General features: G+C 37.4%; 3 protein-coding genes across 3 annotated transcripts in view; all 3 read right to left on the bottom strand.

Moving 5' to 3' along the window:
- The window catches only part of LOC134673309 (uncharacterized), a 317,469-nt gene that overhangs the window by 244,140 nt on the left and 46,118 nt on the right, over positions 1 to 27,211 (bottom strand). The window lies entirely within an intron of this gene.
- LOC134673598 (zinc carboxypeptidase-like) lies at positions 15,034 to 18,014 on the bottom strand. The gene is made up of 6 exons (XM_063531598.1): positions 17,696 to 18,014; positions 17,190 to 17,580; positions 16,852 to 16,936; positions 16,384 to 16,586; positions 15,801 to 15,885; positions 15,034 to 15,293 (listed from the first exon to the last, which is right to left on the bottom strand). Exons 1-6 carry the CDS (start codon positions 17,977 to 17,979, stop codon positions 15,034 to 15,036), a joined length of 1,308 nt encoding a protein of 435 aa, XP_063387668.1. The 5' UTR covers positions 17,980 to 18,014.
- On the bottom strand, positions 21,620 to 25,962 carry LOC134673311 (zinc carboxypeptidase-like). Its single transcript, XM_063531279.1, has 7 exons — positions 25,629 to 25,962; positions 25,123 to 25,298; positions 24,366 to 24,592; positions 24,141 to 24,228; positions 23,112 to 23,314; positions 22,445 to 22,529; positions 21,620 to 21,813 (listed from the first exon to the last, which is right to left on the bottom strand). The coding sequence occupies exons 1-7, from the start codon at positions 25,913 to 25,915 to the stop codon at positions 21,620 to 21,622; spliced, it is 1,260 nt and encodes a 419-aa protein (XP_063387349.1). The 5' UTR covers positions 25,916 to 25,962.

Genomic DNA, 27,211 nt, shown 5'->3' with positions numbered 1-27,211 from the left:
TCGCATGTTGCGCTGTAGTTTGGCACCGTTTATATAATCAATAAACTCTCGAGGTGGTCTCAAATCACCAAAGCTATCAAAATATAGACAATAATCACCCTTTTTCGCATAGGCACACCAATACGTACCTTCACCACGCTGACAGTCTAAATTAATGATACCAGTTTCATAATAGTGAGGATTCTTTGGGAGATTATCTCGCATGAAAACACCTCTAAAGTAGGGGTTTTTCTCTCTACGTGCAAATCTCACAATGTTTAATCGGTGAGAGCTTTATCCATTGGAGGTAAATTTATTTTCTTGTTTTTTTTTTCTTCTTCATCAATCTTGCAGTTGCTGCCGCTACTGTTCCATTAGCCGGTGTAATGTAGAGTCCCATTCCACGTTTATAAGGTGCTAAATATAAACCTCTACCGACAATCTTGCTTTCGGTATTATTATTATTATTATTTCTATTCTTTACCATTTCATAAATATTTTTAGCAGCAGTGGTAACACCACCGGCCAAAGTTCCCGTGGCGGCTAATGCACCCAGTAGCGGTATCAAAGCCGGTAGGAAACCGCCTCTCTTAGGTATTGGGATGACTCGCTGTTTCTGATGTCCCTTGACAATTTTCCCTTTAACAAAATGTTTTGCCGCTTTTACGCCCACTTTGAGTAGTTTATTAGCAGTTGTATCCTTCCTTTTCTCAATGTGTTTTTTTACAGCGTCACGACTTGCTTTTATGACTTTTGATATGGGGACCATGCCCATACCGTGTTTAACTTTATACTTCATAATCTTATCTACCGCTAACGCGGCAATGCGTTCACCAATTGGATTGTGACCACGCCAACGATTTTCAGCAGCTTTGGCCAATTGTAAATCTGCTTGATGACGTCCCTCCAATGACTTGTCACGCGAGTAGGCAATATCGTGTAATTTACAAGCTTCGTCGAGCGGATTCACACCGGGATCGTTGCGAGCCAATCTCTCCTTCAATCTAGTACCGGGACCGCAATAATTGTAACCGGGTATGTGCGCTTCGAATGGTAGATTATTAATTAAACTATTTATAATACCACCACCGCTTATGTGAGTCTGCTGTCTACGTCTACGTAGTTTGGGGTTATGTTTAACACTAACCCCACCAGTGTGTGTTATCATCTCAAATACCTATACTTGACTGTGTACGTGAGTATAAAGTATGCCTATATATATTTAATATTTGGGTGCGTATATGTGTGAGTATAAAATACACGTCCTAATGATTTGATATGTCACAGTGAAATGAAGCTTAAAAAACAAAACACGTCGCTCGCTATTAAAGATTGGAGTGTTGTTCTGGATGATAATGTGAAACAAACAGTGACTCATCGCTCCTTTAAACACGGCTCGTTGCTGGCGAATAACATTAGATGTCTCATCTGTGGACCTTCCAACTGTGGCAAGACAAATGTTCTATTGACTCTGCTCTTACATCCGAACGGTGTAAAGTTTCATAATGTTTATCTTTATTCGAAATCATTGAATCAACCCAAATACCAGTTTCTGAGTACAGTTTTAGAGCAAGCGGGTGACATTCCGTTTCACACGTACACACGATGTGGCTTTGGAAGATCAAGATGCCATTCGTCAGTACTTTGCAATGGGACGGCATCGTTGGTTGGATTGTTTCTACTTGTGTCAGACATATAGTAGGATACCTAAACAGTTGGTACGTGACAATGCCAATCTTATATTGCTATTCAAACAGGACGAGTTGAATTTAAAACATGCCTATGACGATCACGTGAACACCGACATGAGTTGGGAAATGTTTAAGGGAATTTGTCGCGAGTGTTGGCAGAAAAAGTACACTTTTTTAACAATCGACAAGGAGAGAGACATTAACAAGGGTCGATATCGTAAAGGATTTGACGTTTACATTATTGTATAAAATTTAGTGTCATCTCCGGTTTATCATCAGTTTTATGTTGTCAGCTACTGAGGAACAACCTCTTTATCTAAAATAACAAAAGCAAACATGTTTGGTAATAAAAAGTTGAAACGGAAACTCGTAAATTCAATTGAGAGTGTAAAGAGAAAAGTAAAGGCGTTGCGAGCAGATAAGACATCGCTTGACACTTCGCTAGCGCAAACCTTTGAACCAATCACAAAACCGCTCAATGTTTTAATGAATAAAGCTTTGGAATCCAAGGGTAATAAGAATCATGATGATGACGATGACAATGCTAAACCAGCAGTTATGAATAAACCTCATGGCCCCTTGATAAAAACCTCCACACCATTGCCACAACGTTCACGTAAAAGGAAATATCTGATCAAAACCGAAGAACCCAATAGTAAACTGATCAAGTGGAGTAATCATCCTTTAACAAAAACACACCAGATTGATAATGATGATGATGTTGATTCTAATGATTATGACGATGATGATGATGATGATGATGATGACGATGAAGAGAAAAAAACAGAGGGAGATGAAGAGAAAAAAACAGAGGGAGATGAAGAGCTTAGCGATGATGATGAAGATATGAAATCGGCTCTTGAAATTGATGAAGGTGGTAATAGTAGTATTGATGATCTACAAAATAAATATATTAAACATCTTGTTAAAACACCAAAGATACCATTTGGTGTTTATCTCGAGGATGATAAAATGCATATTGGTAATAGTCGAGTTAGAATCATTGATGACGTGTTGTATATTAAAGATTCACGATTCAACATGACTCCTGGACTGTTGGAACTTATCTTTAAACGAATACCAAACAAGAATGTAATTTTGAAAAAAGATGTAGATGATTACAATAAGATTTTAGACATGACAAACGCTCATCGTAGAGGATTCTCACCCAACGGCCAATTGAGTGGAGATAGAAGTTTAAAGTATCTGCGCTACATTAAACAACCACAAGAATCAAAGAAACATAAAGAAGGTGGATGTTTGAACTCTGGTAAAATAGATATATTAACAACTAAAACGTTTTACCCAAAAACCGATTACATCTATTGGGATGACCCGAACGAGCTGGTGAGCCGTTTACAGCTTTTGATAGCATCACAAAACGCTGGCAACACCTCTCATTCGAACGAGATCAATGCAATCGTTGAGGAACTGACTGAGAGCGGTATAATTTTAAAGTAAGAAAACAGACCCGCTTCTGTTTGTTGTTTTAAAAGCTGTTTTCCGGTAAAACCGATCTGTTTCTCCCTGGTTACCTTGTTATAAATACTGATGAAGGCTCCCTCCATCGCTCACTTTCACAATGCCTCTTAACAAGTTTGGACAATACTTGGGCAGCGAATCTACAATCCGTGACGATATAAAAGTGGAACGAGATTTAGTCAATTTTGAAAATAGACGAGTGGCAGGAATTCACAAGTCTTTCCTCAAAACTGATGCCATCTGTAGAGCTGAACTAGATGAACAAGTAGTATTTTTAAACACAAAGCTAAAGGCGAATATTAAAGATATAAAAGATTTACGGGTAAAGATTGAAAAACTATCAGAAAGAATTACTGCGCCAACTCTGTCACAACCTCAAACACCACCATCGACAGCGGCAACAGTTCCAGGAAAGCGCATTGCATTGAAGAAAAATGAGTAAGGCTCAAGTAGTCAACGAGATACACAAGTATGCGAGAAAGACATTTCCACGTCGACGATTCATTCAGAGGGGGCTCGATGACACATGGCAGATTGATCTAATTGATATGCAAAAGTACTCCAAGGATAATAACAACTATAAATATATTCTAGTGTGCATTGATACTTTTTCGAAATACGCTTGGATGCAGCCGCTAAAATCCAAGAGCGCTGACGATGTTACAAGGGCAATGAGCAAAATTTTGAGTGAAGGCGGGAGAAGGCCCAAGAATATTCAGTCAGATGATGGCAAGGAATTCTTCAATCTCAAGTTTAAATCGCTCATGACACGTCATCATATCAACCACTACTCTACCTATAGCGTCATGAAAGCTTCCATAGTGGAAAGACTAATTAGAACCTTAAAACATTGGATTTGGAAACAATTTAGTTTGAATGGTTCTTACACATGGGTACAACTGATAAGCCAAGTGGAGCATTATTACAATAACAAACCGCATCGTACTATCGGTATGGCGCCGGCGAGTGTGAATAAAAACAACTCTAAACAGTTGTTACATAAAGTCTACAATAACATTAAAATTAAACCACGGGCCAAGTTCAAGGTGGGTCAACACGTGAGAATTAGTAAATATAAATCCACCTTCGCCAAAGGCTACACCGGCAATTGGACTACGGAGATATTTACAATAACTAGAGTGCAAACTACTAATCCAGTGACATATTTACTTCAAGACGCTAATCACCAACCCATCTCTGGATGTTTCTATGAACAAGAGTTGCAGAAAACTAAACACCATGACATTTATCTAGTGGAAAAAGTGTTGAAACGTCGTGGAAATAAAGTGTATGTAAAATGGCTCGGCTTAAATGAAAAAAGTTGGATAGATAAAGATAACATTGTCTAACTATTATTATGTTCAATAAATATTTATCTACTCTAAATCAATGAGGTTTCATTCAATAAAACATTTCTATATTCAGTATTATTATATATATTTATTGTTATTAATTATTATTAGTATACCTATACGTGTACAATTATAATACATGTGCAGTGAGCTAGCAATTTAAAAGTAAACAATGAAAAGGAAACAAAAATACACCATCATTAATAATCACCAGAATCTATTATGTTTGGACCTACCACACAAAATATGACATTAATTAAATATGTAAAAGATTCCACATTGCACACTGCGCGTGAAAAAAGTTCCGCTGTAACACCACCTAAAAGTCAATCCAGTCTTGAAAATTGATTTGGGCGTCTCCCACTATTTCTTCCGCTTCATCGTTTATATCGTCCCACATTACAATTAAACGGTAAATATGACAATCGTCACGGTGACCTTCGACATATAAACTTTTCAACAATCTCGCCACTTCTGCTCTAAATGAGTGTAATGGCATAGGCACGCGCCATCTATTAATCAATGTATTCTTTTGGAACGCTTCCATCCACTCGTTTTTACATTGTTGATGAAAAGATTTCACTTGGTTGCTGGAATCGCTCTCGTGGCCGTAGTACAAGGGATTGGTGTGTTTTTCCTTGCCCCCGTCGTCTTGTGCTTTCGCTGTTGCCATCGGTTGTGCGGGTGGTGAGTGTGAAGTGGAGCTGCTGCAACCACCGTCACAGCCGCCGCCGCCTGTGGTCGTGGACAACCAGCACTGGCAGCACCAAGCGGTGATGGTACTGTTAATGTCAGCTGGGGAAGATGTAATAAAAATATTGTTATTGTTTATATTAAAAGTAAGCAAAAAGTGTTTCTAATTGAGAATTTTTTAATTACAAAAGACAGAACAGAGTTCATATACTCAAAAAAATTAGTATGATACAACTATACTTGAAAAGAAACTTACATTTGGTATGTGATGAAGCTTGTGGATCCATTGTTGTAGAATATTATTTCAACACGATAATTGTAGTGACACTCTAGTGAGAATGTGGTAAAATGACTGTTTATTATGGCTGAACATGCTCTTTTATAAACCCGGTGGAGGGGAGCGGGGACATAGGAGTGCGGGGTGTAGGGAGCGCGGCATAGGAGAGCGGGGTGTAGGAGCAGGGGGGCAGGGTATAAGGGGTTAGGGGGCAGGGTGTAGGGGGCGAGGTGTAGGGGCAGGGGGAAGGGGGCGGGGTGTAGGGGGCGAGGTGATTATGGCAAAGAAACGTGTGAACCCAGTAAAGAAAACTAAGTACAATGTTTTGTAAAAAATAAATATATACTTACCTCAACTTTCAGTGATGAACAATCTCTGTCGAGCGATGTCAAATGCAGCCATTTACTTGCGCAATGAGATATAGTTGAGAAATCGGATGACGTCATATTTATTCTATTCCATGACTTCTAGAATACATTGTATAACAGTCCACAAACACGCTACTTTAGCATATCCCCGAGAAATTATGAGAATGTAGTCGAGAAATTGAGGCTGGTCCTACCGTGACGGGGTGGCCTAGAGGTTCATACAGTGTGTGGTGACGATAGCCCCGGTTAGCTAAAGATGCGCCGGTTCGAATCCGACCTTCGCCACTGGAGACCACCCCGTCACTTTTTGCGTTTCTCCTCTGATACTGCAGTTTTGGAACTAACGTTGCGCATACATACTGTCGCCCTCTGGCGGGGCTGGCAGAATTCAAACTCACATACAAAGTGGAGACATCTATTCATTTCATAGCGGATGGTTTTGGAACTAACGTTGAGCATACATACTGTCGCCCTCTGGCGGGGAAATTTTAGAACTAACGTTGCGCATACATACTGTCGCCCTCAGGCAGGGCGCACACATGACCATTCCCCACATTATAGCGCAATTCCCCATTCCCAATCAAAAAACAAGAAATGTATAGGTTTTTTAATAGACCTTGATTCATTTCGCCGTGCGCAAGTGTCGTGGCCTTGACGAGCACACCTGGGCGCGCGAGTCTCCCCTTTCCCCGCCACACCCCGCATCACACCCTGCGGGCCGATGCAGCGCATGATTCTAGGATATAACTGCATCTGGCATGAGGCGTGGGGGGAAATGACTGAACGGGATAGTCTCATGTATCTTTCAGTAGGAGTAACAGCGAAAGCGCTATTATCGTTTGTCCTTGTCACACATATTTTGTTCGCTTCCCCTCTCGCTCTCCCCCTACCCCTCACCCCACCCGCGGCATTGACCTTGAATGCTCACGTGTCGCCGAGGCGCTTCCCCTCTCCCCTCACCCCGTTAGGCACCCTCCCCTCCCGGTCCCCCTCCCCCTCGAGGTCCCCCTCCCATCCCCTCAAGGTCACGCCCCCCCCCAAGGGCAAGGCCACTCAGGGTCAAGGTCAGTCCCCCTCAAGGTCAATGCCCCTCAAGGTCACGCCCCCTCCCCCTCCCCCCACCCCCGCGGGGAACCTCCCCCTCCCCCTCCCCCCACCCCGCGGGGGACTTAAATACCTAAACTGAGGCAGAACATACATATCTACCCTACTAATATGGCATGCGTGACACAAACTATTTAAAGTGCAAGTCAAAATATGCATTGTTTATTTTAGCGGAAGCAGTTATAAAGTTGACCCAAAAATTTTTTATTAAGCTATGAGCTTCATCACATATGTTCCTTGAGTAATTCTAAGCATTTCAAGCCTGGGAGGCAATAAGAAATGTGTGTCTACTCGGATTTGTAATGGATTCAAACTTTCAACCCCTTTTTAACCCTGTTAGGGGATGAATTTTACAAAACGCTGAAATTACTTTTCCTGTCTTTTAATAATATCCCCAAATACAAAGATTCAAGTCCCGCGTTCGAAAATTTTTTTGATATCCATACAAACTTTCAACTCCTTTTTCACCACCTTAGGGGATGAATTTTCAAAAACGCTGAAATTAGTTTTCTTGTATTTTAATAATATATCGTTTTACGAAGTTTCAAATTCCTAGCTTAAAATAAAACTTGAACCCCATACAAACTTTCATCCCCTTTTTAACCCCCTTAGGGGTTGAATTTCTCAAAATCGCTTCTTATCTCTTGTACACTTTATAAATGTAATCTAGTGTGCAAATTTCAACTTTCTATCTTTTGTAGTTTCGGCTCCGCGTAGCAAAAATCTCCAACCAAATTTTTCACCTTTTTACGTTTTTCTTGTAAAATTACTATGAAATTGAAAAAACAAATATCAGCAATGAATTCTACGTCTTTGGTTTATACGAAAATGATACCAAACTTGCCCTAGTACCCACCAGGATCAGAGTAGATTTTTTTTAAAGATGACGGATGGCAGCCGTCTTTGTACCCCACCCTCCCCCCCACTTCAGGCTAGAAATGCTTAGAATTACTCAAATATCAGATGTGATGAAGCTCATAGCTTAATAAAAATTTTTTGGGTCATGTATGGCAGCGTTACATAACTGACTCCAGTATTTGTCTCGCGCTGCGTAATCGCGATCGCAGCTCTTTGAGCCCCGGGTCACTCGGAACTGCGCGCGGATTCCTTCCCCGCGTGTGTGGTACAAACGAGGAGTTTACAGTTAAAGTGCCCGTGCCTACTTTGTAGAGTCACAGAAGAAGTAATAGTACCTACTACTGTACAGAAAGGAAACCCTACAAAACCGAAGATTGACAGCAGTTCAGGGTCGAATCAGGTCCCTTTCTAATATATGGCATTATCCCTTTCGTCTTTTTAGGATATTTATTTGTGCATTATTTTGGTTTACTGATTACTAATTTTAATTAATATTACAAAAAAAAACAATATAGGATAACTAAGTAGTACAAGCTGAAATGTATGTATATTATAATTATTATAGCTGTGTGAAAATTGTATAATTTATAGTTTATTGATAAGGTAGATACAAATATTAAAAATGAATATAAACTAACTTATCTATAAAATAAAACTAAATTAAAACTAAAAACTAATACTAAATAACATAAGATAAAATTAAAATATATCTAAGTAATTGGGCCCCTTTGGCATGGTGCCGAGGACGCTGGCAGCATTTCCCCGCTGTATTGCTAAGCTAATACGTTGAGCGAGAAATTGTATAATTGATATAAATAAACTAAACTAAGTCATTGGTGACGTTCCACATAACACCGTCCACGGAACCACGTCTCGCGCTGCGTTATCGCGATCGCAGCTCTCTGAGCCCCGGGCCACTCGGAACTGCGCGCGGATTCCTTCCCCGCGTGTGTGGTACAAACGAGGAGTTTACAGTTAAAATGGGCATACTTTTTACAGTCAATTGTAAAAATATGGGTGCACAAATCATTCTTAAAAATATGTCCCATAGCTCTTAATAAGACATAATATGTCAGTGAATTAACGAGACGGGAATTTACGGGACATATTTTTGAGTACCTTTTCCGAATAGTTGATGTTTGTTTATACTCGTAAGTATTGTACATATAATATTGCAATTATATCAAATAGGTAAAGTAACCTAAGTATAAATGAATCATGCCAAGCTAACTCTACAGTCTACACAGACTTCGCAATACAAATCGCAGTATCGCACTTATAAATAACAAAGTTTCATAAAATTGCAATTCTTACCAAGATCTTACTCTTCACTTCTTCTTCAGTGTATGTTCGCCCACCGTTGGACATACGCCTCTCCAATTTCTCTCCATTTTGAGCGGTTGTTAGTCTCCCTTATCCGGACTGGTCCTGCAGTCTCCTTACTCTACATAATGCTATTATAATCGTAAAGGTTTTGTAATAACACAAAGTGTCCCCCTAAAATAATGCAAGATATTTTTACTATACAGATTTTCCAAACTGAAACCCCTAAGCAATGATTCGGCATTATCAATAATTTAATATCGTTTACCCAGTCCGGTCCGATTTGGTTGTAATGATATACGAGATCAGATAAAAAAATAAAATAAGATAAAACCCAGTTAAATTTTACTACTGCCACAGAATAAATAATAGGTAGTACCTACTAGGAACACAAGGTTCACTCTCTAACAAAACGCGTCTATTACGACAGATATGACCGCAAGATGGCGCAAGCGCGAGCAGGCGTTCGTCCCGTAGCGGTGCGCGGCAACTACTATTGCTAGATACCGAGATTGGTGTGGCGGCATGCACTTGTGTCTTGTAGCGACGCCGACGCGACGAAATTGCGGAGTGAGCCATGCCTGCTACTGCATGAATTAAAAGTCTGTAAGTATTTATTAACATCAAATGCCTATTTTTTAGGGTTCCGTACCCAAAGGGTAAAACGGGACCCTATTACTAAGACTTCGCTGTCCGTCCGTCCGTCTGTCCGTCCGTCTGTCCGTCCGTCTGTCCGTCCGTCCGTCCGTCCGTCCGTCTGTCTGTCACCAGGCTGTATCTCACGAACCGTGATAGCTAGACAGTTGAAATTTTCACAGATGATGTATTTCTGTTGCCGCTATAACAAGAAATACTAAAAACAGAATAAAATAAAGATTTAAATGGGGCTCCCATACAACAAACGTGATTCTTGACCAAAGTTAAGCAACGTCGGGCGTAGTCAGTACTTGGATGGGTGACCGTTTTTTTTTGCATTTTTTCCGTTTTTTTTTTTGCATTATGGTACGGAACCCTTAGTGCGCGAGTCCGACTCGCACTTGCCCGGTTTTTTTTAAATATTTTAGCATACAGGTGGATTGTATGATGAATTGATAATATATTACAATATATCGGCAGTGATTGAACACTGCCTAAGGGGACTGCTTGTAATTTGAAAATAGCCATTAACTTACTCGACTCAGTCTTGCATTCATGAATATGTGAGTGGTGCAAATTGAAGGAGAAATGCTTCCCAGGAATGTGTAGTCCTAATAGAACATTAAATATCTGCGAGCTTTGAGCTTTGCTCGGAACAGATATTTATAATAACCACAGAATAAATAATAGTACTAGGTACAAAAGACTCACTCTCTAACAAAACGCGTCTGTTATGATCAGCACAGATATGGCCGCTAGGTGGCGACAGCGCCACGCGCGGCTTATGGCTTTCCCCAAAATTGGGGTCGAACGGATCTTTTAGTTACCTGTAGCAAAGCGACGAAATCGCGGAGAGAGCCACGCCTCAAAAATGAGCGTTTTCCTAGACCTAGATCGATTTTTTGGCCCCGAAAACCCCCATATAGCAAAATTCATCGGAATCGTTAGAGCCGTTTCCGAGATCCCCGAAATATATAAATAAATATATATACAAGAATTGCTCGTTTCAAGGTATAAGATTAATCACTCTTTACGACCTCGTTTTTGAGTTATGATATTTACTAATATTGATAAGTAATTTATTAACTGCATATAACAATTAATTCAAAAAATTGATCGGTTCTTCCTACTATCTACTTACTGCCGTATTCGAACTTCAAGATATTCACAAGAGACGACACGTACTAGATCCATTCTAGATACGTTATAGTTTAGATATCAACTAGTTCTCTTTTGCAGCGCAATCCGGGCATCCAATGTCACTTTTACGTTAGAATAGATAGAGTAAGATATCTATTAGATGTGAATTGGATCTCTAAGTTATATCCTGTGGAAATCGTTCAAGAGTATCTCCAGAATCGCGCAAATGTCAAATTTGACAGGTTAGATAGATCTTAAACATATCGTTATCGTATCTTGGTGATGACTAAAAGATATCTAATAGATGTCTATTTCAAAATCCGGATCGGGCCCCTAGTCTCTCCTCTACATGGTAGGTAACCAATATTTTTAACAAATTTTCAAGCTTATCGGCCCCAGCTTTGTAAAATATCATTAAACCAGTTATCTAAAGCGGTTACAGAGATGACCTAAAATTTCTAACATCTGTCTGACTTATCTTTTCAATTGAATGTTGTTATAGTTTTCCCAACCAAGGATATAATAACAAAACTAAACAAAACGATACAAAATTCGATAAGTGCCACCCGAACTATTTATTGGCTGTTCCCTAGAAAATTCCTAGCTATTCCATAAAGGAGGCTAGAATAGCACATGAGTGGTAGTTCTAAGAATAGATTATCCCAACACACAAAGAGTTTTGATAAAATTGAACTCGCTTTTAGGTTTCCTTACATGGAAAATGTTGTCGCCGTGCAGCACTTTGTTTCTATTTTGCCTCCACTAAGTAAAACAACCGTGTATATAACATTCTAAAAATCTTTTTGAGCTGGTTATTGTCTTTTTTTTTTTAAACCATTTAGGTTAAATGAATTTAACCCTTATTAGTAGAAGGGGATATTATTTCCCACTTGGTGTATTCGTATAAAATCGATGTAATTTTTTAGATGGCAACACCCATCGAAGCTCACCTTACAGTTTTAGACTCTTGGTAAATATTAGATTGATTTCAATGGAAACACTTTCGCTTAACCTTCATCTGTCAATAAACATCAATGTCAAAGTCACAAGTGATTTAAATGTTGTAAAAAATTGTGTTTATAGGCAATGTGTGTTAATAGTAAAAGATTCAGGTAAGATGGTTTTGCTTGCAGTTGTGTAAAATTAAGTATATTGTTTTATTTAACATACAAAATACTGTTTGAAACTATTGCTTTGTCCAATAAAATGCCCTATGAATTTGTAGGCTCACCACCTATTGTTGAAAGATAAATATTGTGTTGCCAGGAAAATTGATCTAATATTTTACTAAAACCAAAACTGTTAAGCTTTGTTAAGTGTCACCATTAAAAAAAAAATACTATGATTTTATACGAACAGACGAAGTGAGAAATTAGATTTAAAATAAATAAAATTTTGCGTTGTAGACCGTTTGCGATGTAGACTAATAGCGATATAGACAAAATATTACAGTAGTCATTTTGGCTCAGGACCGCTTCGGCCTCAGTTTCATTTCGGCAACTTCTTAAGTAGTTCTCATTCGCATTTGGTCTACTGTTCCGATTCGCCAGCATTCCTATATCGTCACTTTCTTATCTCGCCCGCTTTCTTACGTGGGCCACTGTAGTAACTTGGTTATATTCCTAATTAGACTACAGTGCCGATTCGTCAACACTCCTAATTCGTCCATAGTGCTTACTCGTCAACATTCCTATTTAGGTGTAGAATCGGTTGATCTCAACCTGAAAAACTCTTGTGTTTCAGCTTGATAAGCTTCCTCTACAAATCCAAGTAGTATTGATTGGCTATATTCGTTGTCCATCTCTGAAAAAAAAAACACTTGTAACTACCTATTTATCTGTCTTTCTTAGATACCTATTGAGCTAGAAAAAATATTTTATTTGAATAAAATGTGTGCTGCTTCTGACAGTTTAAGTGACAATCAGTATTAATTCTACATTCTCAATTCAAATAAAAGAACGCGGACGAGTTGGCACTTTGGTCGAAATAGGAACGTAGACAAAAATGGTATATTGACGATATCAGATATTGGACGAGTTGGCACTATGGTCAAAATAGGAATTTAGACAAAATGGGGTATTGACGATATCAGAAAGTAGGCAAGTTAGGAAGGTGACGATTTAGGAATTGTAGGCTGACGACATGGCACTGTGGACGATTTATGGAGATGACGAAATGAAACTGAGGCCGAAGCGGTCCTGAGCCGTCATTTTGCGTTCTAGATGTGTCCGCGATTGACTGAAATAAGAGGTAGCCCCTTAAGGAAATTACGAATCAGACACCACAATAAACTTTTCACATGTCCTACCTACAAAATGCGCCCAAGTGAGTAAAACCCAGTGAGCTTATGCAATTGACTGTTTCAGCTAATATTGTACAAACTGTTCGGTCTTTGGAACTTTTCAGTTGCCGGCTAAAGTCAATTTTGCGGTGTTTGAAAGAGATTTTCTTTCAACAAGTGGTCCTTATTTTCACTAGAATATTTTCAACATTGCAATTCAAAGTTTAGATATAAAGGATTAAGTATTTTATTTTAATTTGTTGGCTATGTAGAGATAGCCACGATGTGGGCAGGTATGGGTCAATTACTTAATTTTGACAGATGACAAAGTTTGTCACGGTAAGTTACCTTGATCTAACTCTGAGTTAGACCAAGATAAGGCTGCAAAGATTTTGATAGCACACGCTGTGCAAGTGTTATTTATATGTTACAATTTCATAGAAACTAGTCTAACTCTAAGTACTACTTACTTTGGAATAAATTAATGATTTGTGTCCATTTACTGTTATCATTAATATCATTCCGCAATGACATCAATGGTGATCAAAAAGTAATAAATACGAAAATATTAATCGTAAGCCAATTATCAGAAGATTAAAAAAAAAACACCTGTCTATGTATATATATTATATAATTATGTCTGAAGATAATATAAAACCAAGTGATTAAAGATGGAATAAGATTAATGTGTAAGATTTTAATAAATGTTGTTAACTTACAAGACAAGTATAATAAAATTCCTAGCGTAAGTAACTGATGATCCTGGAATGGAAGCAGCTGAATCGGAGTGGTGTTTGTAAATTAAAACAATAAATTAAAAACTGTCTGTTTTAAACCATGTGCTATAAAATTGTTTTTTATTTATTTTATTTATTTATGTTATGGAGATCCAACAACTATCTATACAGAGTATGCCACATTAATAAGAGATGGAAAGCCAATTACAGGATCACACATGTAGCTACAGATTGTACATTCAAATTTACTTGAATGAAAAGTGTCGACGCTCGGACACAGCAACACACAACATAAGAGTTTTTACTTTTTTTTACAGTAAATATTAAGTACAATCCAAAAATGACAATATTTAAAAAAAAAAAACACCTACAATCAGAAATACAATAAAAAAGTAGCAAACAAATACTTATTCCACATGCTCAATCAAAACATTTTAGCGTCAAATAATGTTTAACCAAAGGTATCTTACAATTAAATATATCTATATCTAATTGGTTTGCCAGGTTGTTTAAAGCTCTACTCGCACGCGACAAGAAACTATTTTGTCTGTATTTAGACGATGAAAATTTAACGGAAATAGGAGGATAATACCTTTTACAACGAGTGGGAGTATTAAAAGAGATATTGGAAAGTAACTCAGGACTATCCACCAAACCAGTAGTGATACTAAGTAAATAAGTTATGTCAGCTATTTCCCGCCGTTTTTGTTGTCAAAATGTAGTCGTATCTTTATGGTTTTGATTTTACTGCTATAATACCTGTTTATTTTGTTGTTTTATTATTGCTTAGTACCTACTTAACATTATTATCAACTCTATATCCATTGAAAAAATTATGACAAGTTACATTATTACGTATTAGATACTTAAGCTAACACTAACGTAATGTAAATACGTACGGAAGGATGAAATATAGGTACAAAACTTTATAAAGAAATGATTAAATAAAATCTACAATTTACTAAAATCGGTAAATAGGTAAACAAACAGATAATTTTTATAAATGTCTTTATTTTGCATACTTGTTATGGTTTTCTAAAGCAAATAATTTCGAAACTATAATCATAAGCATGATATTGAATAGATAAATGATGTCGCTGGCTCATCACTGGTTAATTAACAAGATATAACAAAGCTCCTAGCATAACTGCGAACGACCCTTGAATGGACGAAGCTGAGTTAAAGTAGCCTAAAGCGCGTCCTTCTCTTATTAAGGCTAGCACTGAATCCCAGATTTCTTCGTTGTTGGGTAGAATTTGCTCGGCGGGCAGGAGATGACCGTATTCTCCTCGGTCACGCAATTCGTAGATGTATGTAAGAGGGATACGTAGTTTTTCTTTTACCCAATCTACACTAGTTCCCGTTGCTTCATCTAAAAGAAAACAAGTTTCATTTACAAAACATTTTAGATAACTTTTATTAGTGATCGTACTTTAAACATTTTTGTCTAGCTATAAAATATAGCACTTTTTAGGGTTCCGTACCTCAAAAGGAAAAAACGGAACCCTTATAGGATATCTCGTGCGTCTGCCTGTCTGTTTGTCCGACCATACTACTGCGTCTACGTCATAAGTACGACTAAAACTACTGGATCAAAAATTTTGAAAAAAATACACAAAATAGTTCTTTACCTATAGATGACAGAAAAACCTATTCGAAATGTGCAGTCAAGCGTAAGTCGGACTTAATTACTTAGTTTTTTGTTTTTAAAGACATTTTATTCTCGTTCCACATAAAAAAATAAATTGTTAAAAATTTAGTAATATACGGAACGCTTGGGACGCGAGTCCGCCTCCCATAATTTGATCATTTTTTTTAAATGTCTGAGATGAAAGTTTACTAAGATCAGAAAATATGATAACGATCCAAAATTACTTACAAATTACTTCAGCTATATTTCCAGCTACATATGGCGTTCCGTAACGTACTGTCAATGATCCTATTGCTCTTCGGGCAATTTTCACCTGTACATAATTAAAATTAAAACAAAAAGTAACTGTAACAAAAGAACTAAAATAGAACTTAGAATAAAGTATAAATTATTAAAATAAAGTATAAATTCAAATGGTGGTTTTGTTTTGCACCTATATTGTAGAATCATGTATTGTGAATACGGATAACTACATCAGCTGTAACGGTACCTACGACGAAAAGTATACTGTACTTATATTGTAGAATCACGTCTAATTATGAATAGGGATAACTACATCAGCTGTAACGGTACCTACGACGAAAAGTATACTGTATATTGTAGAATCACGTCTAATTATGAATAGGGATAACTACATCAGCTGTAACGGTACCTACGACGAAAAGTATACTGTATATTGTAGAATCACGTCTAATTATGAATAGGGATAACTACATCAGCTGTAACGGTACCTACGACGAAAAATATACTGTCACATTTGTATACGATGCACGTATTTGCTCACGAATAAAATAATAAATTAAAATATTACCGAATCTTCATAATTGTCCAATGGTTCAGTAGTATTTCCGTAAGGGACCATAAGCATTTGTCCCGAAGAATGAAAACTGATATACATTTCCATATTATCTGCAACGCTTTCTATATAGGCGGCCAAAGTTCTTGCTTCAGGTTCGGAAAACGGTGCAGTGCCGGCATAGTTGTTGCTGATAGGATCGTCGCTAGAACTTTTAACTGCAAAAAAATTAGGTACACAAATGTTATTATTAAATATTCACTTGTCACGTGTTAATATTTGCCTTAAATAAATAAAGAAAGACATACATTTGATTTTTTGACTGTACAATTCACACGTGCTTTTGTCATGTACTTTTTTGGCGAAAACAATTTTATCAAAACTAAATTTTTTTCTTTGTATATTTGACACATTATTTGTTTTTTTTTCCATATACCTATGCATTTATATAGAATTTAGAAATTGAATAGATGTTACACTTACGCATCCAATTGCTGTTCCAATTCCTGTTTAAATCAATACCAAATTCAGTTCCAACGGGACGCCTGTTTTTACGCCATAGTCTATACTAAAATAAATATAAACAATTTATTCAAATCGTCGCTTTAACAAAAAAAAAAACAAAAGCTAGTATAGCCACCACGTGGATCCCACAAAATAAGCGCGGACGTGGCAGGTCCAGACGGAGATGGCGGGACGACTTAGACACCTTCATCGGTAACTGGCCGGAAAAAGCACTGCAACGGCAGTTGTGAAGATCAAGGGGAGAGGCTTTTGGCCAGTAGTGGGACACTATCACGGGCTAAGAAAAAAAATCTTACGTCTGTCCAAGTCCAAACATATCCATCAGGATTAGTGCACGGAAATATGTACCAATCAAAATCTCTGGCAGCTGCTTGAGCTTTAGGGTCTTCACTGTACAAAAGCTGAGTAATAATGTAGTTGACTGTTGCGTAAGATATCCATTCCCTAGCATGTATGCCTCCTTCAATAAATATGGTCTTTCTGCCACTACCGTGAGAAATTTTAACTCCTTTAATTTCTCTTCCTTCATATGATTCTCCTCCATTAATTAATGTAACAATATCACTGTTGGCAGCAGCAATATCATCAAGCCAAGCGTATATATCGTCTAAAGGAAAGTATGCATCCCAAGTCATAGATTCCACATTGCGTTGAATATATTTACCATGTTTCTCGTTGTCAATTACCCTGTTAACATAAACTTTTAGTTTAACAATACTTACAATTACAACATTTGTTTTTTTTTCTTTAAGTTTCAGTAAGACCTTCATATTATTTCATTAAGAATCATTCATTCACTTACGTTTGTATATTTTCAATAGTAACTTCAGCATCTATACTATTTGCTTTTAATATATCATCAAACGTTTTTCTGTACCCAGGTGATGTAACTACGCTGACAAATTCATTGACACTCACTGGGTCTTCGAAAAAATCTAACTGGGGGTTAGATAGCATTGAATTCAGTATTTCGAGTTCTTCGACGGTACTCGGAGTTACCCTATACAGGGCATAATTAGTGAAGTTAAACTTTTCGCTATTTGCATAGCTACTTAGTAAAAGCAAGGTGGCCAGTAGTTTCAACATATTGTTCTGGAAAACAAAACTCAAAATCAAATACCTATTGATTACTCGTGTAAGTACATTTTGTAATTAAAATTCATGTAAAAATCAGCACTACAAAAAATACATAAAAAATTCGGGTGACCTTAGGGCTGGATTATTCCCAGGCCAAAAAATAGGCATAGCTATTCAGCGTGGGAATGTAGCCAGCCTTATGGGCACCTTTCCACAGGGGACGGTCTTTATTTTTTTCGTTTTAATTTATTAAGTTTAATCATAGTTTATAAGTTTTATTAATTAAATAAAGTTATGCTCACAACAAATAATTTATTTGTTGGTAGTTAATAAAAAAAATATTAATTATTTAAAATAAAGGTAGGTACTTACCCCTTTGCAATATGTCTATGTACTGAAATAATATCTAAAAATGTATTTCTATAAAACTATTATCAATTTAGGCTTATCTTTATGGTTATGATTTTACTGCTATATTTTGTTGTTTTATTGTTAATACTGATAGTTAATACTAATCATAAATTACCTTCAGATAATAGGAAGTGTGGCAATACAGTACAATATATTTAAATGACTAATGCAAGGTCAATCTAGGTAAGTGAGGCTGACCATCACATTGGGCCTGTTTAGCGGAGTCAGTTATGAAGTTGACCCAAAAAAATTTTATTAAGCTATGAGCTTCATCACATATGATCTTTGAGTAATTCTAAGCATTTCAAGCCTGGGAGGCAATAAGGGGAGGGGGGGTACAAAGATAGCCGCCACCCGTCATCATTCAAAAAAATCTGTTCTGGTCCTGGTGGCTACTAGGGCAAGTTTGGTATCATTTTCGTATAAACCGGAGGCGTAGAATTCATTGCTGATATTTGTTTTTTTCAGCTTCATAGTAATTTTACAAGAAAAACGTAAAAAGATGAAAATTTAGGATGGAGATATTTGCTTTGAGAGCTAATAACTTTTGTATAGTAGCCAAAAATATCATATAAAACATACTATAATAAAGCGTAATGCATGCAAATTCTAAACATATACACGTTGAGTAATATCCTACTGCAAAAAGATGGTGAAAAAATTATTAAATGACCGCAGCGCGGGTAGTTGGACTTTCGTTTATCTTGCGGACCGTCGTTTATCTTACAAAATGATCGAGTACGAGTATCTACGTAGGTATGCTTACTTTGCTAGATTTTATGATGACGAATAAAATACTTTCATCCAGACATAATTCATCATACAGACCTAATTTTATGCCCTTTAATTTTAATGCACTTGCAACGATTTGAGTGGGCCCTAGTGTTATTTGACCGGTGTTTTCTGTAAGGTGGAGGTAAGTACGTACTTCCCCAGTTGGGCTCTGCTCGGATAGATCTGGAGTGACATCCGCTGTGCTGTGCCCTACCACACAAAGCTAGATGACATTTACAGTGCCCATACCTCTCTTTTGAATGTAGTTTAAGGATATACCCGGGTTCAAAATTGGGTCCGAGAAATAACTATTATAAATGAAATTATTTTAATAAAATAGCGCTCTTATTTTTGCTGATAATATTAAAACACTATTTATGAGAGAAATTGTACTAACTTAGGAAGAGACAAAATATTTATTTTCACGATAATTTTCATGCTATAACTCACTTTAAATAATTTTATAGGTACTTACTTGTTGTTTTTAATAAATAACTTCAACCTGCACATAACATTCATTTGGATTTGATTTGGTTTGATTTGGTTTGATTTGGTTTGATTTGGTTTGATATTTTACATTTAATATTTGCTTCAGGTTGGTGTGGTGAAAAATTCTGTGTTTCACTCGGCGGCAAATTTTGTTTAACCCTCGTTCTTTGAAACCCTTACAACGCTCAAGATTCCATTTTTCGAACCACTCACTACGCTCGAGGTTCAATTTTGAAATCTTTCGCTTGATATCAATTAGCACGAGCGGTTAAACAACAACTTTGCCGCCTCGCGGGGCTTCTATTTTCTGCTCTGTGAGATAAAAGGTAACTAACGAACCTAACCTAACCCAACCTGAAATTGCGGTTGTAGATGATCTTATTTGTTAAGCGAGCCGCCCTCCTCTTTAGACATGGGGATACCTGTGTCTATTTTTTTAACCTATACCAGAATTATGTCTGTGTACTGGAAACTGCGGACATTAAATATCCAGAAAGTATTTTATTCGTCATCATAAAATCTAGCAAAGTAAGCATATAGTTACCTACGTAGATACTCGTACTCGACCATTTTGTAAGATAAATGCCGCCTAGCGAGAGTCCAACGACCCGCGCTGCGGTCATTTAATAATTTTTTCACCATCTTTTTGCAGTAGGCTATTACTAAACATGCATATGTTTAGAAGCTGCATGAATTGCGCTTTAGTATAATATTTTTTGTATGACACTTTTGGCCACTATACAAAAGTTATTAGCTCTCAAAGCAAAAACCTCCATCCCAATTTTCTATCTTTTTACGTTTTTCTTGCAAAATTACTATGAAACTGAAAAAAACAAATATCAGCAATGAATTCTACGTCTTCGGTTTATACGAAAATGATACCAAACTTGCCCTAGTAGCCACCAAGACCAGAACAGATTTTTTTGAATGATGACGGGTGACGGCCATCTTTGTACCCCGCCCTCCTCGACTAGACGCACGCTTCTTATCGCCTCCGAGGCTAGAAATGCTTAGAATTACTCAGAGATCATATGTGATGAAGCTCATAGCTTAATAAATTTTTTTTGGGTCATATATGGCAGCGATCCGTAACTGACTCCAGTATGTTTAGTCAATCAATCATTTATTTCAGACATAAGCCCATAAGATGGCCGATGGGGTCGAAAAGTGCTCGAGTGGAGACGACGGACTAGGAAGCGCAGCGTAGGACGTCCACCTACAAGATGGACAGACGACCTTGTTAAGGTCGCCGGAAGACGCTGGTTGCAGGTCGCTTCCAACCGGCACGTATGGAGGTCCAAGGGGGAGGCCTATGTGCAGCAGTGGACGTCTTATGGCTGAGATGATGAAGCCCATATACTCGTAATTTGTTAGGAATACAATAAAATTAATCTTCAATTTTTAACTAGTTAATAAAAACATTGATTAGTATTTATATCGAGTTCATTCTTTTGCCACTAAAGGCATGTAGCAAGTAGCCTCCAAGTTGGGGCCTCCCTATGTGAAGGCCAGTCACGCTTACCCCTATGTCACACTTACCAGTATTTACCTTAAAGAAATAGTATAACAGATTTTGTTTTGACATAAAACTTACAATTATTACGAACGTTGTTTCCAGTAAAATATTATTTATTAACGTATATTTTTACAAGAAATTGGTATAATATAAATTCATTGATAGGATCATGGTTGTCCTTAAGATATGCGAGATTACAAAGTAAATTGGTTTGTTTACATTATTTACAACTTCAATTGAACTGCACTTTAAATCTGAACCTGTAAACTGCAATATAGTTTTACGTATAACTTAATAGGTGCAGTTTTGTGCGTCTAAAGTGTATAAGTATAAATAATTATTCTATGTTAAAATCTCCACTCTATAATAGCTTTTCCATAAAAATAATTATTAAAAATTTAAATAAGCCAATTGAAACACAATTAATCAGTTAACTAATTTATTACTTCTTAATTCAGCTTACAGCACATTAATAAATTTCGCCTCTCTGATGATGGCTACGACTGCATCGTAGGTTTCCTCACAGGAGGGCAGCACCTGCACAACGGGTAATACATGGCCCCAACCGATGTTGTCCCTCAGCAAGAAGGTAGCTGCTACTGGAGGTCTGAACCTGTATTTGGCCCAGTCGACGAGTACGCCCGTTGCTCCGTCTAGAATAAAACAAATCAATGAAGGTAATGGGTACCAAACATAAGTAAATTTAAACATACCAATTTCTGTGACTGTTCTATTCTTTTTTAGGGTTCTGTACCTCAAAAGGAAAAAACGGAACCCTTATAGGATCACTCGTGCGTCGGTGTTTGTCCGTCTGTCACAGCCTATTTTCGCGGAAACTACTGGACCAATTAAGTTGCTACACATATGTAAATTGGTGACCCAAAGCTAGACATGTATTTTTTATAATTTTAAAATACAAAAATGTTCATTCCCCCCCCCCCCCCTTTATCTACGAAACTACTGGGTCTAAAATTATGAAAAAATTACACAAAATAGTTCTTTACCTATAGATGACAGGAAACCCATTAGAAATGTGCATTCAAGCGTGATCGAGTCGGACTTATGTACGGAACCCTAGAAACGCGAGTCCGCCTTGCCCGGTGCGGTTGCACTTGGCCGGATTTTTGATTAAAAATGGGGGAAAGTGCTTTAGCACATAAGTACCTAATACATAAAACTAAATTAACTAGAAATAAAATTCTATTATTCTATCCTATTGAGAAAATATTGAAGGTTTGTTTTATCTAATTTTCTAATTCTTGAGACAAACGTAATATATCTTACCATGAACTGTAGCAGAGTTACCAACTAAATATTGAGTGTCATATTTCACAGCTAACGAACCCATTGCTCTTCGTCCAATAGTAATCTGGAATCATAATTAATGCAACTAATAGTAAAACAAAAAGATGTAACTTAAACATTTGAAAATATGTATATGTCATATCCTAAAGAAAAAGATCACGGCCTTCTTACGGCTGCAGCTGGATTTAAACGAACATCTTTAGCTTTCACGCCTGACTCCATAACGTCTAGACCAGCGGTCGGCAACCAGCGGCCCGCGGGCTGCATGCGGCCCGCCAACCTCTCGCTTGCGGCCCGCGAGCCTCCCTGGCTATTTTGTATTGTAGTACTGACAATCGACAATGTCTGCTAAAGTCACAAATATTACCAAAGTGCGGCCCACGTCATCTTCGTTAACTAATATGTGGCCCTTGGCTGCTAAAAGGTTGGCGACCGCTGGTCTAGACCACCTCGAAAGTCATCGCGAATATTGAATTATGGATGGACGATGCATAGACGCGATTTGCTCGAATATTATGCAATCTTATATTTTTCGCCTTACTATCTATTGTCTAGGTGTACCTAGACATCATCAACGTATTGGCCTGCAGTATATTGGACACAGTTGTAACAACAAAATTATGAAGATTAATTTCAATTTGCTAACCATTTCATCATAGTTGTCCAGTGGCTCTGTCGTGTGAGCGTAAGGTATGACCAGTCTTTGTCCGAATCCCCTGAAGGACAAAACTGCGGCTAAATTGTGACCAATGCTCTCTATGTATCTGGAGAGAGCACGGGTCTCTGGTTCAGAGAACGGGCCAATACCGATGAAGCTGGCTTCGGCTGGGCTGAAGCTTCCACCGCGAACTGAAATAGATTAACCGGGTCACTATTGTTTCCCAAAAAGTTTTAAGTCATAATGTATTTTCTAATTCTTTTGTCTCCGATACCCAAAGGTTGTCTGGAAGAGATCGCTCTTAAGCGATAAGACCGCCTGTTGTTATCTCTATTGTCTTTGTTTATATTACTGTACATTTATTGTAAACTACGTGTATGTGAGGTGTGCAATAAAGAGTATTGTATTGTATTGTATTTTTGTCCGCATACGCAAATCCTGAAAAGTAAGTCTCACTCGTAATGATAATGGGCCAAATTCGACACGTACAACTGTCAGATTTCGCATCCACGTCAAATCAACAGTTGATTTTATTGCATACTGAGTGTTGATTCCATCAACGGTGGATAATATCATTTAGTACAACCAAAATCCTAACTGTGGATTGTTAATGTCAAATTTTGACATTGTACGTATTCGAGAACTTATGATTTTTCCCACATCAACGGGAGATCAACACGATACGTCAAACGTCGCTTGTCGAATAGGGGTCAATGTTTATAACAAACAATACATTATGATTATGACTTAAAACTTTATGTGAAACAAAGGTACCCTAGATTAATCACCTAATAAGTAGTAAGTTAAATAAATAAATATGTAATTCTCACGAACATACTTAATTATGAAAATAATCTGGATTTCTTAGCATTTTCCAAGTTACATTATAAAGAATTCTTCCGTATCGCAAGCATTTAGGTTACTATACCATATGGACGGTATTCTATTTATAGTTTATAAGTAGTTGTAAGATAAAAAGCAACCTGTTTTGGTTATGGATCATTAGAATTAACTTACCTCCCCATTGAGAGTTCCAGTTTCTTGTAAGATCAACTCCAATCTGGTTGCCACTTTGTGGTGTGCGGTTTTTAGTCCATAATCTGACCTGTACGATGTAAATACCAGTTATTTTACTATAAGAACAATTACCTAACAGTTACATGAAATTGAATTTTATAATTTTTTTTGCAGACTTTATGACTCGCGACGTCAACGCCTGTAAAACAGCTAATGTTTTCTTACACTGTTATCAGAAAACTCAAATCCATCAGGGTTGACACTGGGAAATATATGCCACTCGTAGTCCTGCGAAGCAGCCAATGCTTCAGGGTTTTCTCCGCGAACGAGCTGGTCCACAATGTAGCAGACTACGGTGGGAGACAGCCAATCGGCTCCGATCTGACCGGCTTCGAGGAAGAACGCTGGTCGGTTAGAGTTTCGGGCTATTTTGATACCGGTGATGTTTCTTCCTGGAATGTAAATAACAGGTAATAAGTATGTTGAATTTCATTAAATCAGACTATTACTAATAATAATAATTCAGCCTATATACATCCCACAGCTAGGCACAGGCCGCCCTCCCCTCATGCGCGAGAGGGCTTGGGCTATAGTCTCCATGATAGCCCAATGCGGATTGTGAACTTCACATACACCTTTGAAGGTCGCAGGGAACCGTTGAATGAATACAATGCTCTTGTGGTGATTTCCGGGGAAGATGTTTTATCCAGCAGTACGTCTTTCATCAGATGATTCTTTACTATTACAATTTTTGCTTTGGTTAACATTATAAAGGAATATTACCCAGATCAAACCATACATTTAAAGTTATCAAGTATGTTGGTATAAATGTCCATTTGCTCTCAAATATTGTCGGCACCGGTTTGGGGCGGTATTTTATTAGGCTGGAGTATCTTTTACTTTCGGGTACAAGGAGGATCTTTGTATCTGTCTATGTCTGATCCTTTTACTCTATTGGTAATTCAACTGCCGTAATCCTTACCTTCATGTGAAGTTCCAGCAGTGACCAAAGTAACGATATTACTGTGCTCCTCCGCAAGGTGTTGGAACCAGTTATTGATGTTCTCAAGAGTGTGGTAGCCGTCGAAATGCATGACAGGCTCACGTATCACACGAGGACTGCGTTTTTGTCTGCTATGCACTTGAGCGTCGATGGCTCTGTAATATACAAAAAAAAAAAATAGGACATTTTTACACAAATTGACTAAGCCCCACGGTAAGCTCAAGAAGGCTTGTGTTGTGGGTACTCAGACAACGATATATATAATATATAAATACTTAAGTATATAGAAAACAACCATGACTCAGGAACAAATATCTGTATCATCATACAAATAAATGCCCTTACCAGGATTCGAACCCGGGACCATCGGCTTCATAGGCAGGGTCACTACCCACTAGGCCAGACTGGTCGTCATTTTAAATACATAAATAAATAAAAAGTATACATTTGTCTATTAGGAATACTTCAAATATTTGGTTACTTACTCTTGAATACTATCCAGCATAACCTCATTATGTATATTCATTTGCGTCAAAGATTTTTTTAAATCATCCTTCTTCTCAGGAGGGGTCACAACACTCACATATTCACCCACTCTAGTAGGAGGCCTCCAGAAATCCAATTCCTTATCATTATATTCCAGATCCTTAAGAAACTGAACCTGATGTTCATTCTGAGGCATTATCTTGTACAACGCGTAGCCATCGTACCGAAACTTTTCAGCACTACTCAAACTAAAAATTAAACTTAATAAAACTAATTTCAACAACATTGTTTAAACTGCCACTGAACTTATTAACAATGTTAAGTGAACTAGATTTTAATACTACTAACGTTAATCCGATTCATGAACAAACTTTTGTATAGCGTTGTAGTAACACTTTGTTAATAGACATAAGTGTGAGATTGCATTAAATGGTCTGCAGTCGATGTTTGGGCACTGTAGTATCTAATCGATTTGTTATCACTAATCTAAATAGATTGAGCATTCTTGTTAGGAAATTATCGAAAGCTGCGATAAGAATGTCAATGTATACATATGTATTAAGTCCAATTTCCATACATGTTAAAATGGATCTACCGTTAATAAATATACGAGTGTAATAAAATAGAAAGCCATCTAATGAGTTCATTAGATGGCTTTCTATTTATTGATATCATTTGTTTTTCATCTTATTTTATATTTTTTAATGGTGCCAAATTATAACTGCATTTTATCGTCTAGAGATAAACTACTATAATATATCCTTTTTATGGGGATATTAGATACCTAAAGCGGTATTCTGGTTTTAAAATCTATTAAGGTTTTGATATTTCCGCTAATTTGTGCGTGGAATGCATCGAAAATTGTGTTGTTTGGCATCTCACTCACACTTATGAAAAGCAGTGTAATTTGTGTAAAAATCAACAAGCCGTATAATCTGAATACCGCTTCTAATATTAATCTGACCGTAAATCTCTACTGGCAAATGCACAGGCCATTATTTCTCATTCCAACTCCCACTACAAGTATAATCGGAAACTGGAAGGCTATTTCCGTCGCATAATAAATCCGCTAATGAGCAGTCGCAATTATAATAAAGATGGCCGTCGCGCGTAGCCACAATGACAATTTGTTGTGAGCAGAAGAGCGCGAATTCGGAAGATTGATTGTTCGGGCATAGCCGTTTCAAAACAGTAAGCCGAACGTAAATGGAATCCCACCAGTGTGCGGCACTGTGCGGCAAAATCATAAATTCAGTACAAAAATGCTTGTGCCGCACAGTGTCGCACACTGCTGGAATCACGCCTTAAGGGCACAATATCTGACACTTTTTGTCGCGTATATTTCTATTTATTTATATGCGTTACCATTGATTGAAGTTATCAACTAATAGAGATGTACTAGCACATTAACCTTTAATCGTCTACTAATAAACTGAGAACAGTAAATTCTCATGAGAACAGTAAAATTAGATGCCAAGATCTTTGCAGATAAAAAATAGTTTTAAAATCGCCTGAAATAGAATAAGCATTGCATTTGCTTAGTGTAAAAAGAGTTAACGATTGGGACAGCCGACTTTCAAAT

Source organism: Cydia fagiglandana, chromosome 18 (assembly GCF_963556715.1).
Source record: "Cydia fagiglandana chromosome 18, ilCydFagi1.1, whole genome shotgun sequence".
Taxonomy (NCBI): Eukaryota; Metazoa; Arthropoda; class Insecta; order Lepidoptera; family Tortricidae; genus Cydia; species Cydia fagiglandana.
This window is presented reverse-complemented; position numbering and strand designations above follow the sequence as displayed.